The 13,116-nt window shown below is 43.5% G+C and overlaps 1 protein-coding gene across 2 annotated transcripts in view; it reads left to right on the top strand.

Annotated features, from left to right (window-relative positions):
* LOC102101608 (protein mono-ADP-ribosyltransferase PARP12-like) overlaps nt 1-13,116 on the top strand; it is a 35,682-nt gene that overhangs the window by 5,284 nt on the left and 17,282 nt on the right. For both annotated transcript variants that reach the window (XM_088055390.1, XM_014256045.2), the window contains exons 3-6: nt 1,285-1,537; nt 1,648-1,752; nt 2,126-2,194; nt 3,529-3,597. In XM_088055390.1, the coding sequence (XP_087911516.1) occupies nt 1,285-1,537; nt 1,648-1,752; nt 2,126-2,194; nt 3,529-3,597 (496 nt within the window). The remainder of the gene's footprint in view (nt 1-1,284; nt 1,538-1,647; nt 1,753-2,125; nt 2,195-3,528; nt 3,598-13,116) is intronic.

Genomic DNA, 13,116 nt, shown 5'->3' with positions numbered 1-13,116 from the left:
GACATGTCGGTGTTCTGTGACCTGAACTGGGGTTCAGAGTAAGAAAAACGCAACAGCACCACAACATCAGGGATTTTCACACGTTCCTTCACCTTCTCTCTGGTTCTCCTGGTTGGTTGGTTGGTTGGTTGGTTGGTTTGGAGTGTGTGCGCATGTGTGTTCATTTGTTTTGTTTTTTGGTTGGTTTTTGTTCCTGTTTCTTGGCAGATGCAAGGGGACAATGTGCTTTCTTGATGTAGCTAAATAGTGGATACCCTATTTTCATAGTTTAAGCCCCGATAAGTACCATGCAGCCACTTGCTCTCTCCCATCCTGGTGGTATGGGAAGGAGAATTGGAAAAGGGGTAAAACTTATGGGTTGAGATAAGGATACTCAAATAATTGAAACAGAATAAAATATAGTAATAATAACTGCAATGAGAGGAAGTGAGAGATTAATCTCTATATTATAGATATCTATATGTTATATTTATAAAGTATAAAACCCAAGAGAAACAAGTAATTCCCAGTACAGTTGCTCCCTACCCCCTGACTGATGCCCAACCCATCATCCCTGAGCAGTGGTTGGTGGATCCTGGGAAGAGGGATTTGGAGAGGACCTGTGAGAGTCCCAGTGTGATATTGGGGCTCTCTGCCAGACAGCTTTGTTTGTCCTCCTCAAGGAAGCTTTCTTGTTACAGGCTGCTCCCAGAGAAAAATTGTTACTGTGGTGCTTAGTGGTCAATGTGAAGGAGCTTTTGGTCTGTGATTTGTTCTCTGGTCTGATTCTCTGTGCACCTCTTTTTTAGTGAGTAGAGGAATAAAGAAGTGCATTGATTTTTCCATATGTACTCTAATATCAAAGCATTCTTACCATTTTATAAGCTCAAATCTTTAATGCAGGATAAACTTTACAAATAGGAAATTGTAACTCATTTGACACTGTACATATTTTTATGGAGATACTTATTCTTTGTTGTTTATTATGCTCTAGGGGTTTTTAAATAGAATAACTGTAAACCAATCTGATTTTATGCAACTGTCTTGCATTCATTTTTGGCACTCCTAACTTTGTTGGGTTGGCTTTTCTTGGAAACAAAACATGATCAACTTCAAAACTGAAAATGCATGAGTCAGCTTAAAATACCTGATCCTCTATGCAAAAAATCTGTCTAGATTAAAGAAGTCACAGTAAACACATGTCTTTTAATCACCATTTTTCTGCAGTTAAAGCTGCATTCCTATAGGACAAAGAAAACTTCTAATGTGCTTTTCCATTTCCTATTGTATCCTCCCCACTCTTAGACCTGCTCCTTGTACAACAAAAAAGGTCACCACTGTAAGCAGCAAAACAACTGCAACAAGCTTCATGTTTGTCGACACTTTCTCCATGGGAAATGTAAATTTCCTCGATGCATAATGTCCCATAACCTCTTGGATGACCACACATTGAGAGTGTTGGAAACCGGAGGCATTGACGCAAAGATAGCTTCAAACTTCCAAGCTATATATGATTACAAGCATATCGAATTCAACAGGGAACCGAGGAAGGGGTATGGTAAGTTGCAAGAAATAGTGGTCTTAAACATGATTTTGAGTTTGATAGAGGTAGAAACTGTTCTTGCCTGACTTCCCAGCTAAACCCCATTGTCCTTTTGGTGCTTTCAGTACTCAACTACAGACCATTAAATGATCATTGGAAAAAGCCAGCAAAAGAACCAAAGACAACTTTGCAAACAGTGCAAACCATGCTGCATGTGCCACCTTCCGAAGGTAAATACCTAGGTAATAGTATCAACCATTTCCTTGTGGAATCAGCTTTTTTATTTCTCCTCTTGCAATCTATACACATTTTTTCCCTCTCTATTATGCACTTGCAAGAATGGAGTAAGCCATAGCACAGTCATGTGGGAGAGAGAACTGCACTTTCATTGCCTAAAGTACTTAATTCAAAACAGCAATTGAGTGACTGGCAATACCTGACTAGCTAGGGTTTGTAACTGTAATTGCACCTCTGTTGTATCAGCAGTGGAGTGCAGTGGAAAATTACAAGTGTGATGGACATAATTTTCCACAAAGATTGGGATATTGCCAGCTAGCTGAGCTTCTGGCCCAGCAGTGCTGTTCATTCAGTCTTTTCATGCAGGTCCCAGTAGCACCGTACCTGCTCAGAACCAAGACCAGTTGCCAGCAGGAGCAGGAAATAAAGATAAAGGTATGGATTGTTTCTTACCCTCCAGTCTTGAAACCGGTGGTTTTCACTGGGATTTGATTTCATGCAGCCTGATAGCTCCCTGTGGTAGTTGAGTGCAGCTTATGTGCTTGCCTTACTGTGTGCTGAAATCCATGTGTCTTGGTTCTAGAAGACAGGTGTCTGCTAGGGAGGGTAGGAGCCTCCCTTGGGATGAAAGAATGTAGACCCCCTCCCTCCGAATTATTATAATTTTGAAATCAAGGGGCCTTTAGGCAGAGATCTGGGGATAGGAATGACAGTTATTTACTAGTATAACCAGGCAAACAAACAACAATAACTACAGCAATAACAAGAAAACGGAACCAGGGGCCCCGTGACAGCAGCCGAGACGGGATGGAGGAGAGGCTTTGTTTCACAAACCCCTCAGGCGGGCAGTCCTGGTGCTCCTGCAGGGCTCTGAGGAACACTCAGCTGGAACAGCAGGGATGAGCTGAGATCCTGGGCTGGTGGCTGAGGTGTATCCGCTGCGGTGCCTGGCACTGCCACACGTCCCAGCAGGACAGGGGGTGCGAGGCCACCAACAAAGAGGGAAGAAGGAGAAGAAGCAGCAGCTCCGTCTGGGTGATGGCAAGATTCCCTTCTCTCTCCCGCAGCAACCCCGCGGCCCAGAAAATGAATGTCTTTCCCCGAAGCCCTGAAGCCCAGCCAAAAACTGTCCCCACCCTCCTTTCCTGCCCCCTTCCCCCCCTGGGCCTGGCCACTCTTAGTCCTTTGTTGAGCACCCACTAAGTACCCACAGTTAGGTTGTCTCTGAAACTAATGGGTAAAAATTCCAGAAACTAATGGGTAAAAATTCCACGGGCAGGCCAGAACAACGACAAAAAAAAAATAAAAGGACACCTAACCCTCAACACCATGGTACCAGATGGCCAGCGGAGCAGTGTTGGAATTTCTGACCAAGCATTGGGCAGCACTCTGTACTGTCCTGGACACATTTTTTCCTTCCTAGGAGGGTGACAAAATTTTATCTGTGCATGCAGTATCTTTCCTTGCCTTCTGTCTGTAGGCAATTAATTCAGCTTTGTGAGGAGAGGTGTTGTCTTGATATACCTTCCAGTGAGTGAATGGCAATTTATAAATCTCCCGTTACTCTGGGCAGAAGGACCTTGGCTTTAAAGCTTGTCAGAATCCAGTACTCTCTGAACTGGTTCTTTTAGATATTCCACACATGGATGATGTAATGTTTCATATCAAATTACAAGAGTGATGGACATAATTTTCCACAAAGATTGGGATATTGCCAGCTAGCTGAGCTTCTGGCCCAGCAGTGCTGTTCATTCAGTCTTTTCATGCAGGTCCCAGTAGCACCGTACCTGCTCAGAACCAAGACCAGTTGCCAGCAGGAGCAGGAAATAAAGATAAAGGTATGATTTTTTTCCAACTGTCTGGTCTTGAGATGAGCTTATCTAAAAAGAGTTGATGTCATGCAGGTGTTGTGGCTCAGCCACTTGCTCACTTCCTCCTGATCCTCAGGGGGAAGAGAAAAGAAAGAATAAAGGCAAAAAAACTTGGGTCAAAATGGGGAGGAGGGAGGGAGGGAAAAATTCTCGAAATAGTAAGTGGAAGAGGAAAACCAAGCAAAAGAACACTTTTGTGTCACTCATCGCATCCCACATGCAGGCTAGCCAGTTTCCTAGTGTTGCCCGATCCGAAGAAAACACAAACAACCGAAGTCGTTTATGCGGTGCTTTATTGAGGGCCCGGGAGCCTGTGGACTAGCGTCCAAAGACAGAGCCCCATTTCACAGAAAAATCACAGGGTTTTTATATGTTTTCTACACGATTTCTTCATCATCATAATTTCTTAATTCTCTTTCACTACCTGGTACGATTATCTCTCTGACATTTAAATTTTGCCAAAGTACATTCCTAGATTATCTCCTAGTTACACTGCTTACATTGCAATATCTGCCATATAGTTCATCTGCAGGTTACATGTGGCCTACCAAGCCTTAGCATAACTACTACTAATGTCAAACTAATGCTAACTAATACAGTTTATTGAACCAAATGGCAACAATTCCCCCCCTTTTGAGCATTCTTCAATCTTCTGCAAGAATGCTCAACTCTTAGTTATCGTTGGTTCTTTCAAATGCTGGATTATCTTGCCCAACGACATCTTCATACTTCGGAGGAGGTCGGCGTCTTTCATTGAGGCGTATCTCATTGGTTCTTGCCAAGGCTTTTATCACTCTTCTGGTGCGTCTTGTTTCTTTTTCGATGACTCCTAGAACACACTTATAGGCTAACCAAACGATTAATAACAAAACTACAAATAACAGAATGTACTGTACTATTGACGAAACCCATCCAGAAACCTGAAGTCCTAAGGACTCAAATATAGCTCTGATCCAATTATGTTGTGCTTCTTTTTCAATTTCTCTTGTTTTGGATTCAATCGTTTCTAATTGAGAAATATCTTTTTCTACTTCAATGGTCACATTTGGAATATGGATGCAGCAATGGTCAATTTTCGTTTTTAGATATTGACACACACCACGCTCTTTTAACAATAGCATATCTAGTGCCATCCTGTTCTGTAAAGTCATTCGGGATGTGGCTTGTAATTGCAAATTCATGTCTTTAAATCCTTTAATTGTTTGATTCATCCGCTCCACTTGACCACTCGATTGAGGTCGCCAAGGGGTGTGTAAGTCCCAAGATATGTCTAACATCCTGGCCACCTCTTGTACTATTCCTGCTGTAAAGTGTGGGCTTCTATCTGATGACAGTCCTAACGGTACCCCAAATCTTGGAATAATTTCCTTCAACAGTGTTTTGACCACTTCCTTTGCCTGATTGGTGCGACAAGGAAAGGCCTCAGGTCATCCTGAAAAAGTGCATACATACACTAAAAGATACTTAAAGTTCTGTGCTTTCGGTAATTCTGAAAAATCTACTTGCCAGCAATCTCCTGGTTCTGGTCTCACTTGTAATTTCTCTAACTGAATCTGTTTCTTAACTATTGGGTTATTCTTCAAACAAGTTGAACACATGGCATTCACCCGTTTTGCCAATGTTAACATCTGGTTAGAAATTACTTCTCTTTTTAGAAATGTTACCAATGCCTCTGCTCCCCAATGGCATTTATTATGTTCCGTCTCTAAGATGGCTTTCATAATTCAGGTGGGAACTACAATTTGTCCCATGATTGTTACATACTATCTAGTTGCATTCTTTTGCGCTTTCAGCAGCGATGCTAGTTTTTCATCATCCGGGGAATACTTCGGTTCCTGAATTAAATGTGGAGTTACAGGACTCACCTTAGTGGGTATCAGGGCCATTTGGGTCCACACTTCTCTGGCCGCTTCTCGTGCTGTGACATCAGCTAATTTGTTTCCTCGATATATTTTTCCTTCCTCTTTCTGGTGACCTCTCACATGCATTATTGCAACCTTTTCAGGTTGGTGTACTGCATCTAGCAAGGCTAGAATTTCAGTTCTATATTTGATAGTAGTTCCTTGGGAGTTCAATAACTCTCGTTCTTTCCACAAGGCGCTATGAATGTGCACAACCCCAAAAGCATATTTAGAATCAGTCCATATATTCACTTTCTTTCCAGAACTTAACATTAGGGCTCTAGTGAGTCTAATGATCTCAGCTCGCTGAGCTGATGTTCCAGGAGCCAAAGCTTTTGCTTCCACTACAGTGGTAACTGTTACCACTGCATATCCCGCATACCTGGTACCGTTTTCTACAAAGCTGGACCTGTCGGTGAACAGTTCCCAATCCGGATCTTCCATTGGAACATCTTTCAAATCCATTCGGCTGGCATACACTTGTTCAATCACCTCCATGCAGTCATGTGCTAATTCTCCTTCTTCTTGCCCACTGCGGAGAAATTCTGCTGGGTTAACATGATTAGTCATTTTTAGATCTACATCATCCTGTTCTCTCAGAATTGCTTGGTATTGCAGCATTCTGCTGGATGAAAGCCAGTGACCCCCCTTTTGTTCCAAGACTGCCAGTACCATGTGAGGCACAAATACCTCTATTTTCCTTCCCAAAGTCAATTTCCTGGCTTCCTGGATGAGGATCACTGTGGCCGTAACTGCCCGCAAGCATGACAGCCAACCAGCACTTACTGTATCCAGTTGCTTCGAGAAATACCCTACCGGGCATTTCTATGAACCAAGTCTCTGAGCTAGCACTCCCAGTGCCAATTTCTGTCTCTCATTCACATACAACTGAAAGTCCTTGTTTAAATCTGGAAGGCCTAATGCCGGAGCTTCTTTCAATGCCTGTTTCAAGTCTTCAAAGGCCTTTTTCCTCTGTCGATTCCAGCTCAACTGCGGTTCTTTCAACGCTTCATATAATGGTTTAGCTAGAAATCCAAAATTCAGAATCTACAGCCTGCACCACCCTACCATTCCTAGAAAGGACCTTAGTTCTTGATAGTTCCTGGGAAGGGGAATAGCACAAATAGCTTCCACTCGATTGACTCCCAACCGTCTCTGGCCTTGGGTGATTTCACATCCCAAATATATTACACTTTCTTTTATCAGCTGTGCTTTTTCTTTTGACACTCGGTAGCCAGCTTGGCCCAGCATATTCAACAGAGCAATAGTCAATTTCAGACACATTCCTTTTTCTGCTGTCGCTAAAAAGATGTCATCCACGTACTGAAGAATGACATAAGAGGAAGGTAACTCTCTTACCTCAGCAGTCTTCCATTCTTCCAATTCCTTCGCCAGTTGATTTCCAAATATGGTAGGGCTGTTTTTGAATCCTTGCGGCAGTCGAGACCAGGTGAGCTGTCTCTTTCTTCCAGTATCAGGACTCTCCCATTCAGAGGCAAAATATTTCCTGCTTTCCAATGCCAGAGGGATGCAGAAGAAAGCATCTTTCAAATCGATAACAGAGAACCATTTAAATTTTTTTGACACAGATGTTAATAAAGTATATGGATTGGCAACCACTGGGTGAATGTCTTTAGTAATGTTATTAATTGCCCTCAAATCCTGCACTAGCCGATACTTACCATTGGGTTTTCTAACTGGAAAAATAGGAGTGTTAAAGTCTGATTCACATTCCTGCAAAATTCCTTGTGCTAAAAACTGAGTTATCAAAGGAGCGACACCCTGTTTAGCTTCTAACTTGATTGGGTATTGTTTTATTCTCACTGGCTGAGCTCCTTCTTTTAATTCTACTACCACCGGCTGAGCAGCTTTTGATTTTCCTGGATTCCCAGTCTCCCATACCCAAGGTACTACAGCTTGATCTACTTCAATGGGAATAGGAGAGGGATCAATTTCTTTTATTACAAACAATTTAGCAATTTCTTCTCCTGGAACCTCTAATTTCACCCTCTCATTCTCGAATATGATTCTGACATTTAATGATGACAACAAATCTCTGCCAAGCAATGGCTTGGGGCAATTAGGCATGTACAAAAACTGATGATCTATTTCTTTTCCTCCAAATCTCAAATTTAATGGTTGTAAAAAAAAGGGTCTTTCTTCTAATTGTCTTGTTGCCCCCACTACCTGTATGGTAGTATCGCTGATAGGTCTTAACCTTTTGTTTAAAACTGAATGCGTTGCCCCCGTATCCACGATAAACTCTTGTTCTTTTCCATCAATATCAATCCTGACCCTCAAGTCCTGTTCTAGTCAGCTTTGATTCTGATAATTTCTCAATACAAATGCTTGGGCGCCACTTACTGGATTCACGGGGTAACCTGTTGGTCCATTTACTGGCATTCTTCCCAATCCAGCTTTCACTGGGCACTCATTCTTCCAGTGTCCTAACTGACGACAGAACGCGCATTGATTGGGAGCAATCTCTCCTTGCTGGGGACTAGGAGGGGCCATCCCCTGTCCTCCAAATTTAACATTCTGGAATCCTGCCCTGCCACGTCCAGAACCACGACCGCGCCCAAAACCACCTCTGCCTCCCCCCCTTTCACTGGCTTGCTGCATTATAGCTAGTATGTTCGCCTGCTGTTTCTTGGCCGTTTCTTTTTCCCTGTTATTATAAACTTTCCAAGCCACTTCTAGCATTTTATCCAGGTCCCGAGTATCTTGTCCTTCTAATCTCTGCAGTTTTTTCCGGATATCTTCCTGTGTTTGACCCAAAAAGATTAAAGCAAGCTGCAATTCTCCTGCTTCACTGTCGATCTCCAAATCAGTGAAGCGTCTAGCAGTTTCTTCACTTCCTCTTTTGTAATTTCCAAGCAAATTTCTTTTGACACCTTTTAACAGCAGTTTCCCACCGTTCCTCAGGTACTTCCCACTCAACATGCACTAGTAATTTCCCATCTGTAAAAAAAAGTTATCATTTAAGTTATTCTTAATAGATTTGGCACCCAACACTTCCTGCAACGAGAGGCTTAACTTTGTGAACCATAATACCTATTATTCTATAATTTAAACACTTATATTTAATCCAGATAGCATGTCCCGTATTGGGATGATTTAGACAAGGTATATGATGTGGCACTGATGGAAGTTGTGGTTCTCCCCCCCTCCTTTATACAAATCACAAGCAAAAGCAAAAATATACAAGGATTTCCCGACCAAAACAGCCCCAGTCCTCCTGTTTGGAGTGGGATTTTTCCTCCCCAGGGTGGATATTGAAAGTGTCCCAGAACTTGTCCAGGCAGGACTTGAAACTACCGATACAGGCTTGGTCTTACTTCTCAGTTAGGCGTGATTCTTAGCTCATTCCTTGGGTCATTTGGATTGTTTCAGTTCATTACCGCCGGCCTCTATCCAAGAGTCCAGTTTGTATCACTCGGTTTGGGTGTTACAGTCCAGTCCTCAGGTCTTTTGATCTTATTGGTGTGAATCCAACTTCACTCTTTGGTCCAGATTGCAGCTTCTCTGCCTTAATTATCAGTAGTACCTGAAAACAATTTCTTAATAACACAGGGAGAATGAAAACATCACATCAAAATTTTCCATCAGTATTCTTTAAAATTCTTGGGTTAAGCGAAATTTAACAGTTAACATAGGAGCCAATCTCTTTCTGTGCGTTCAAATTAGTTAAACAAGAAAGGCTAGGTTAGTTTTGACTTCAAATAAATTACATTCATTACCTTTTTACCCTTTGGTTAATATTTACTTGTTTAGCTTCACAAACTTCTTTTATCGGTTTCTTAGAACAAACCCCTTCCTTTTAACAACAAGAGTAAAAGAAAGAAAGGGAAAAAAAAAATAAGAGAAAAAGAGATCTTATTTCAAGAAATTAAACACTTTGATGAGGTTTTCAGAACCTAACGAGCTAGACTACTTTTGCTTTGGTCTCATCATACACCGGTCTGTTTCTTCGTCCTTTGTTCCGTTCCTTCTTTCCCATTCACAGCAGTTTTTCAGGCTATTTCTCTCTCCCCCTCCTGCTGCCGCAGCTCTGGGCCGAGCAGGCTGTTTCAGCAGCTCGCTCTGCAGGGAGGGGCCCATAGGCTGTCACTTGCGTGCTGACCCTGGGGCAAAGCTCGTGTCCCCTCTTTCCCTGCTGTGCCGTCCCTTCACACACAGGACTGGCATGTTCAAACACACTCAGCTCCCACCACAGCCGAGGGGCAGAGCCCGGAGTCCACAGTGCTCTGGTCTGGGGCTCCTCTGCTGGGCCAGCTCGCTCCTCAGCACCAAACCTCACCCAGCACCGCTGCCGGGCCGGCGAGCACTGCCGGCACCCCGCACCCCTCGAGACCCCGGCACAGACACGGCGGGTCCCGCTCCAGCAGCGCCCCTCACGAACCGCGCTCTGCACCCTTCACATCGGGTGCGAGAGGACCGGGAGCCGCCACACCGGGCCCCGCTGTTCACCACTCACAGGGACCGGGTCCTGCTGCAGCCGCTTTACATAAAAGCAATAAAACAACACTTAAACCTAGCAACTCCTAACCCAGCGCTCCAGATACTCCTAACATCTCCTATTTCGGGCACAATTCTCGCCTCTAAGCGCGCTTGAAAGTGTTGTAGTTTTTTTGGTTTTTTGTTTTTTTTTGTTTTTTGTTTTTTGGGTTTTTTTTTCTCCTCACAAGCCAGTGCACACTCTTCGGAGCCAACAAGACACTTCTCACTCTCTTTCTAAAAATCTTTACAACTCTAATGAAAGGCATCGCAAACCTCTCTCTCTGCCACTGTCATCTCGCACTCTTTACACCACATCCCTCCAGAATCTCCACTACACAAAGTACTTTGCTTCAGAATCAACTACAAATTCTAACACCTCCTTTTTGGGGACCCTTCCCAAAGCCCCAAAGGCGCTAGACACAGAGACCAGTCAGCTAGCCAGCTACTTTTACCAACTAAAACAAACCTGCAATTACTATTTCCACTGCCTTAAACAGATCTTCAGTCAAGCTAGAAATGAAGACAGACATCATTCTTCTCCAAATTTTCTTCTACAGGTACAAAGGAGTCTATCCTCACACAGCTGCTTAATGTGAATAATCTCTAGTGTAACTTTTCTCATGACAAGATATGATCAGGTCTTTTATTCTTATAGGCATTTAGATACATTGACAAGTTTCTGACAATACCTTTATGTTTCAACAACACTTGCAGCTTATATACTATGAACAATCTATAGCAAGAACCAGTCTTACAATTGTTTTCAAACTCTTCTTTCACAAAATAAGACTCATCTCTAAAAACACATGTACTTATTAAAATAGACCAAGTTTAGAGTCTCCACAATTCTCTTCTCCATTCGAAACACCAACAATCTTAATTCTAATCTTTTAACTGGGTCCACTTCTGCTTCTGTAATAAGCACAGCTGCAAAACAACACAAGCACTCCTAGAGACATGTGCACTTTCTTGGCAAATTCAAAAGAACAAGAAATCATGGCAGTTCTGAGCCTGATCTTCACTTAAACACACCATCACAATAACTCTTTTTAGAAATCATCAGAGAGATGATCAGCATTTCATATTGTGAAAAGAGAGACAAAATAATTTTCAGCAGCAGTAAAAAGATTTACAACAATCCATAGGATTTTGCTTTTAGGCTGGTACCAGGTTCTGCTGTTAAGAACCATGGGCTGCGCCCATGAGCACGGGACACAAACAACATTAGGGCTAACAGCTCTCACACTTATTGACAACCTGATAAGTTTTCACCTTAAGAAGTGACTACTATGCAAATTACTGTAACTTGCCTTTAAAATTAAAATCAACTACAAAATTTTATGATATTCACTAAAGTAAAGAAATTGGAAGGCATACTAAGAAATGGGTTTGTTTCTCTACAAAATAAATATTGCAGTCACTCAAGAAAAAAAAAAACAAACAGAGCTTACTTCTTTTTCCACTTTCTCCCAGGATGCATTTCTTGGAATTCTTCTAAGCTTCTCTCTAAAGCTTCTCTGCTCTTCCTGAAATCTCAAATTTTAATTACCGACACAGCTTACTGCTGCAGGAGCTCACAGCACCATCATACATGGAATTCTCTCAGAACCCGGGAAAACAAAGGCTTGCAACTTGCAGCTCCCTTGGTTTGGAGCTGATACCATACGCCAGTACTGTTCCATATCTCACTCACACATCTGGTTAAGAAAAAGCTCTCTGAGACAGTTTGACACCAGTCTTTACTCTCAGAATCACAGAACTTAATGTGCCTAAGGTCTCATAAGACCCCGGCATAGAAAACCTGGGTCCCAGAGGGACTCGCCTGGCTCTCTCACCATTGGGCATGTTCCCGGCCTGTTTCACAGCTTCAGGAGGTTCCAGGAGTCACTGAGAGCTCCTCCGATCCCCCTGTGCCTGGAGCAGGGAACCCGAACCAGCATCTGTGGTTCAATCCAGCCTGCCGGCAGCCACCTAAACACAGCTCTGCGGCTTGAGAGCTCCAAAATAAGTTTAAACAATCCAGGGGCACCAAGACTTAGACGGCCCCCTGCCCTCACTTTACTCAAAAGGGATGAGCTGAATTCATCCCCTCAGGGCACCCTCCGTGCCTGATCTTATCAGGGTTCGGCCCGACTCACCGCCGGCCGGAGCTCCAGGAGTTCCCTTGCACTCCTGAGGCTGACCCGCCCCTCCGTCCCAATAGCTCAGCAGGGAGTAGCCCTGGGAGCACGATCTCCCAGGAAAACCTTTCACCGCCGCCACAGTGGGGCAAAAAAAAACTTCTAAAAAAAACAAAAAAACAAACACTTCAAACGCTGAATCACATACCAGCTCACCAAAGCGATCCCTCCCCCGCAAGCAGCTCTTGTTGCCCGGGGGGGAAGAAAGGCGCGGAGGGACCATCACCACTAAAGATAACCTTGGCTTTGCTCTGAGACCAGACCCGCTGAGAACAGATTTGATACAACACCCCCGCGGCTCCTGGGCTACAAGCCCCAGTTCTGGTTTGCCCCCCCCCAGGGCTCCATGACAGGAGCTCGCAGGGAGGAAGCGAATCACTCCATGTGTCCCCACCGTGATCCAGTCCCTGTGGAAACATTGACCCGTGTTCACTCTTACTCCAGCACAGCACAGGAAACCTTTCCTCTTTAGCAACACAATTCCAAAAAAAAACCCCACAAACTTTAACGCAACAATCACACCTATTTACGTATTCTCACATCTGTTCATTCAACTCCACCCAGTCACAGCAAGACAATAAGGTGCTCTTTACTTCCCAGTTACTTGTTAATATACGCCTATGGGCACTGTAATATGTCAAATATCTCAAGTTTCTTGGATTATTCCTCAGTTTGGCAGTTTTAAGTCCAAATTTCTTGGATTTAATCCTCAACTTGACAAAGTTTTAGAGAATCCACATTTTACTCTGTTTTCCCAGTGGATTGTGCCAGGAAAACCTTGGGCTCCCTTTCCTGAGGGGCTAACCCCTCCCCTGAGACCCAGTAACCCAGTAACGGGGGTATCTTGCAACCCCCGCTTCCCGCTCCGCCAAAGATTACTTACAATCCATCTTCTTCTTTGGGTC

Source organism: Pseudopodoces humilis, chromosome 5 (assembly GCF_049639895.1).
Source record: "Pseudopodoces humilis isolate 2021_Gansu_Grassland_sample_001 chromosome 5, ASM4963989v1, whole genome shotgun sequence".
NCBI classification, from domain to species: domain Eukaryota; kingdom Metazoa; phylum Chordata; class Aves; order Passeriformes; family Paridae; genus Pseudopodoces; species Pseudopodoces humilis.
The sequence above is the reverse complement of the archived record's forward strand: the minus strand, read 5'-3'. Positions and strand labels throughout refer to the sequence as shown.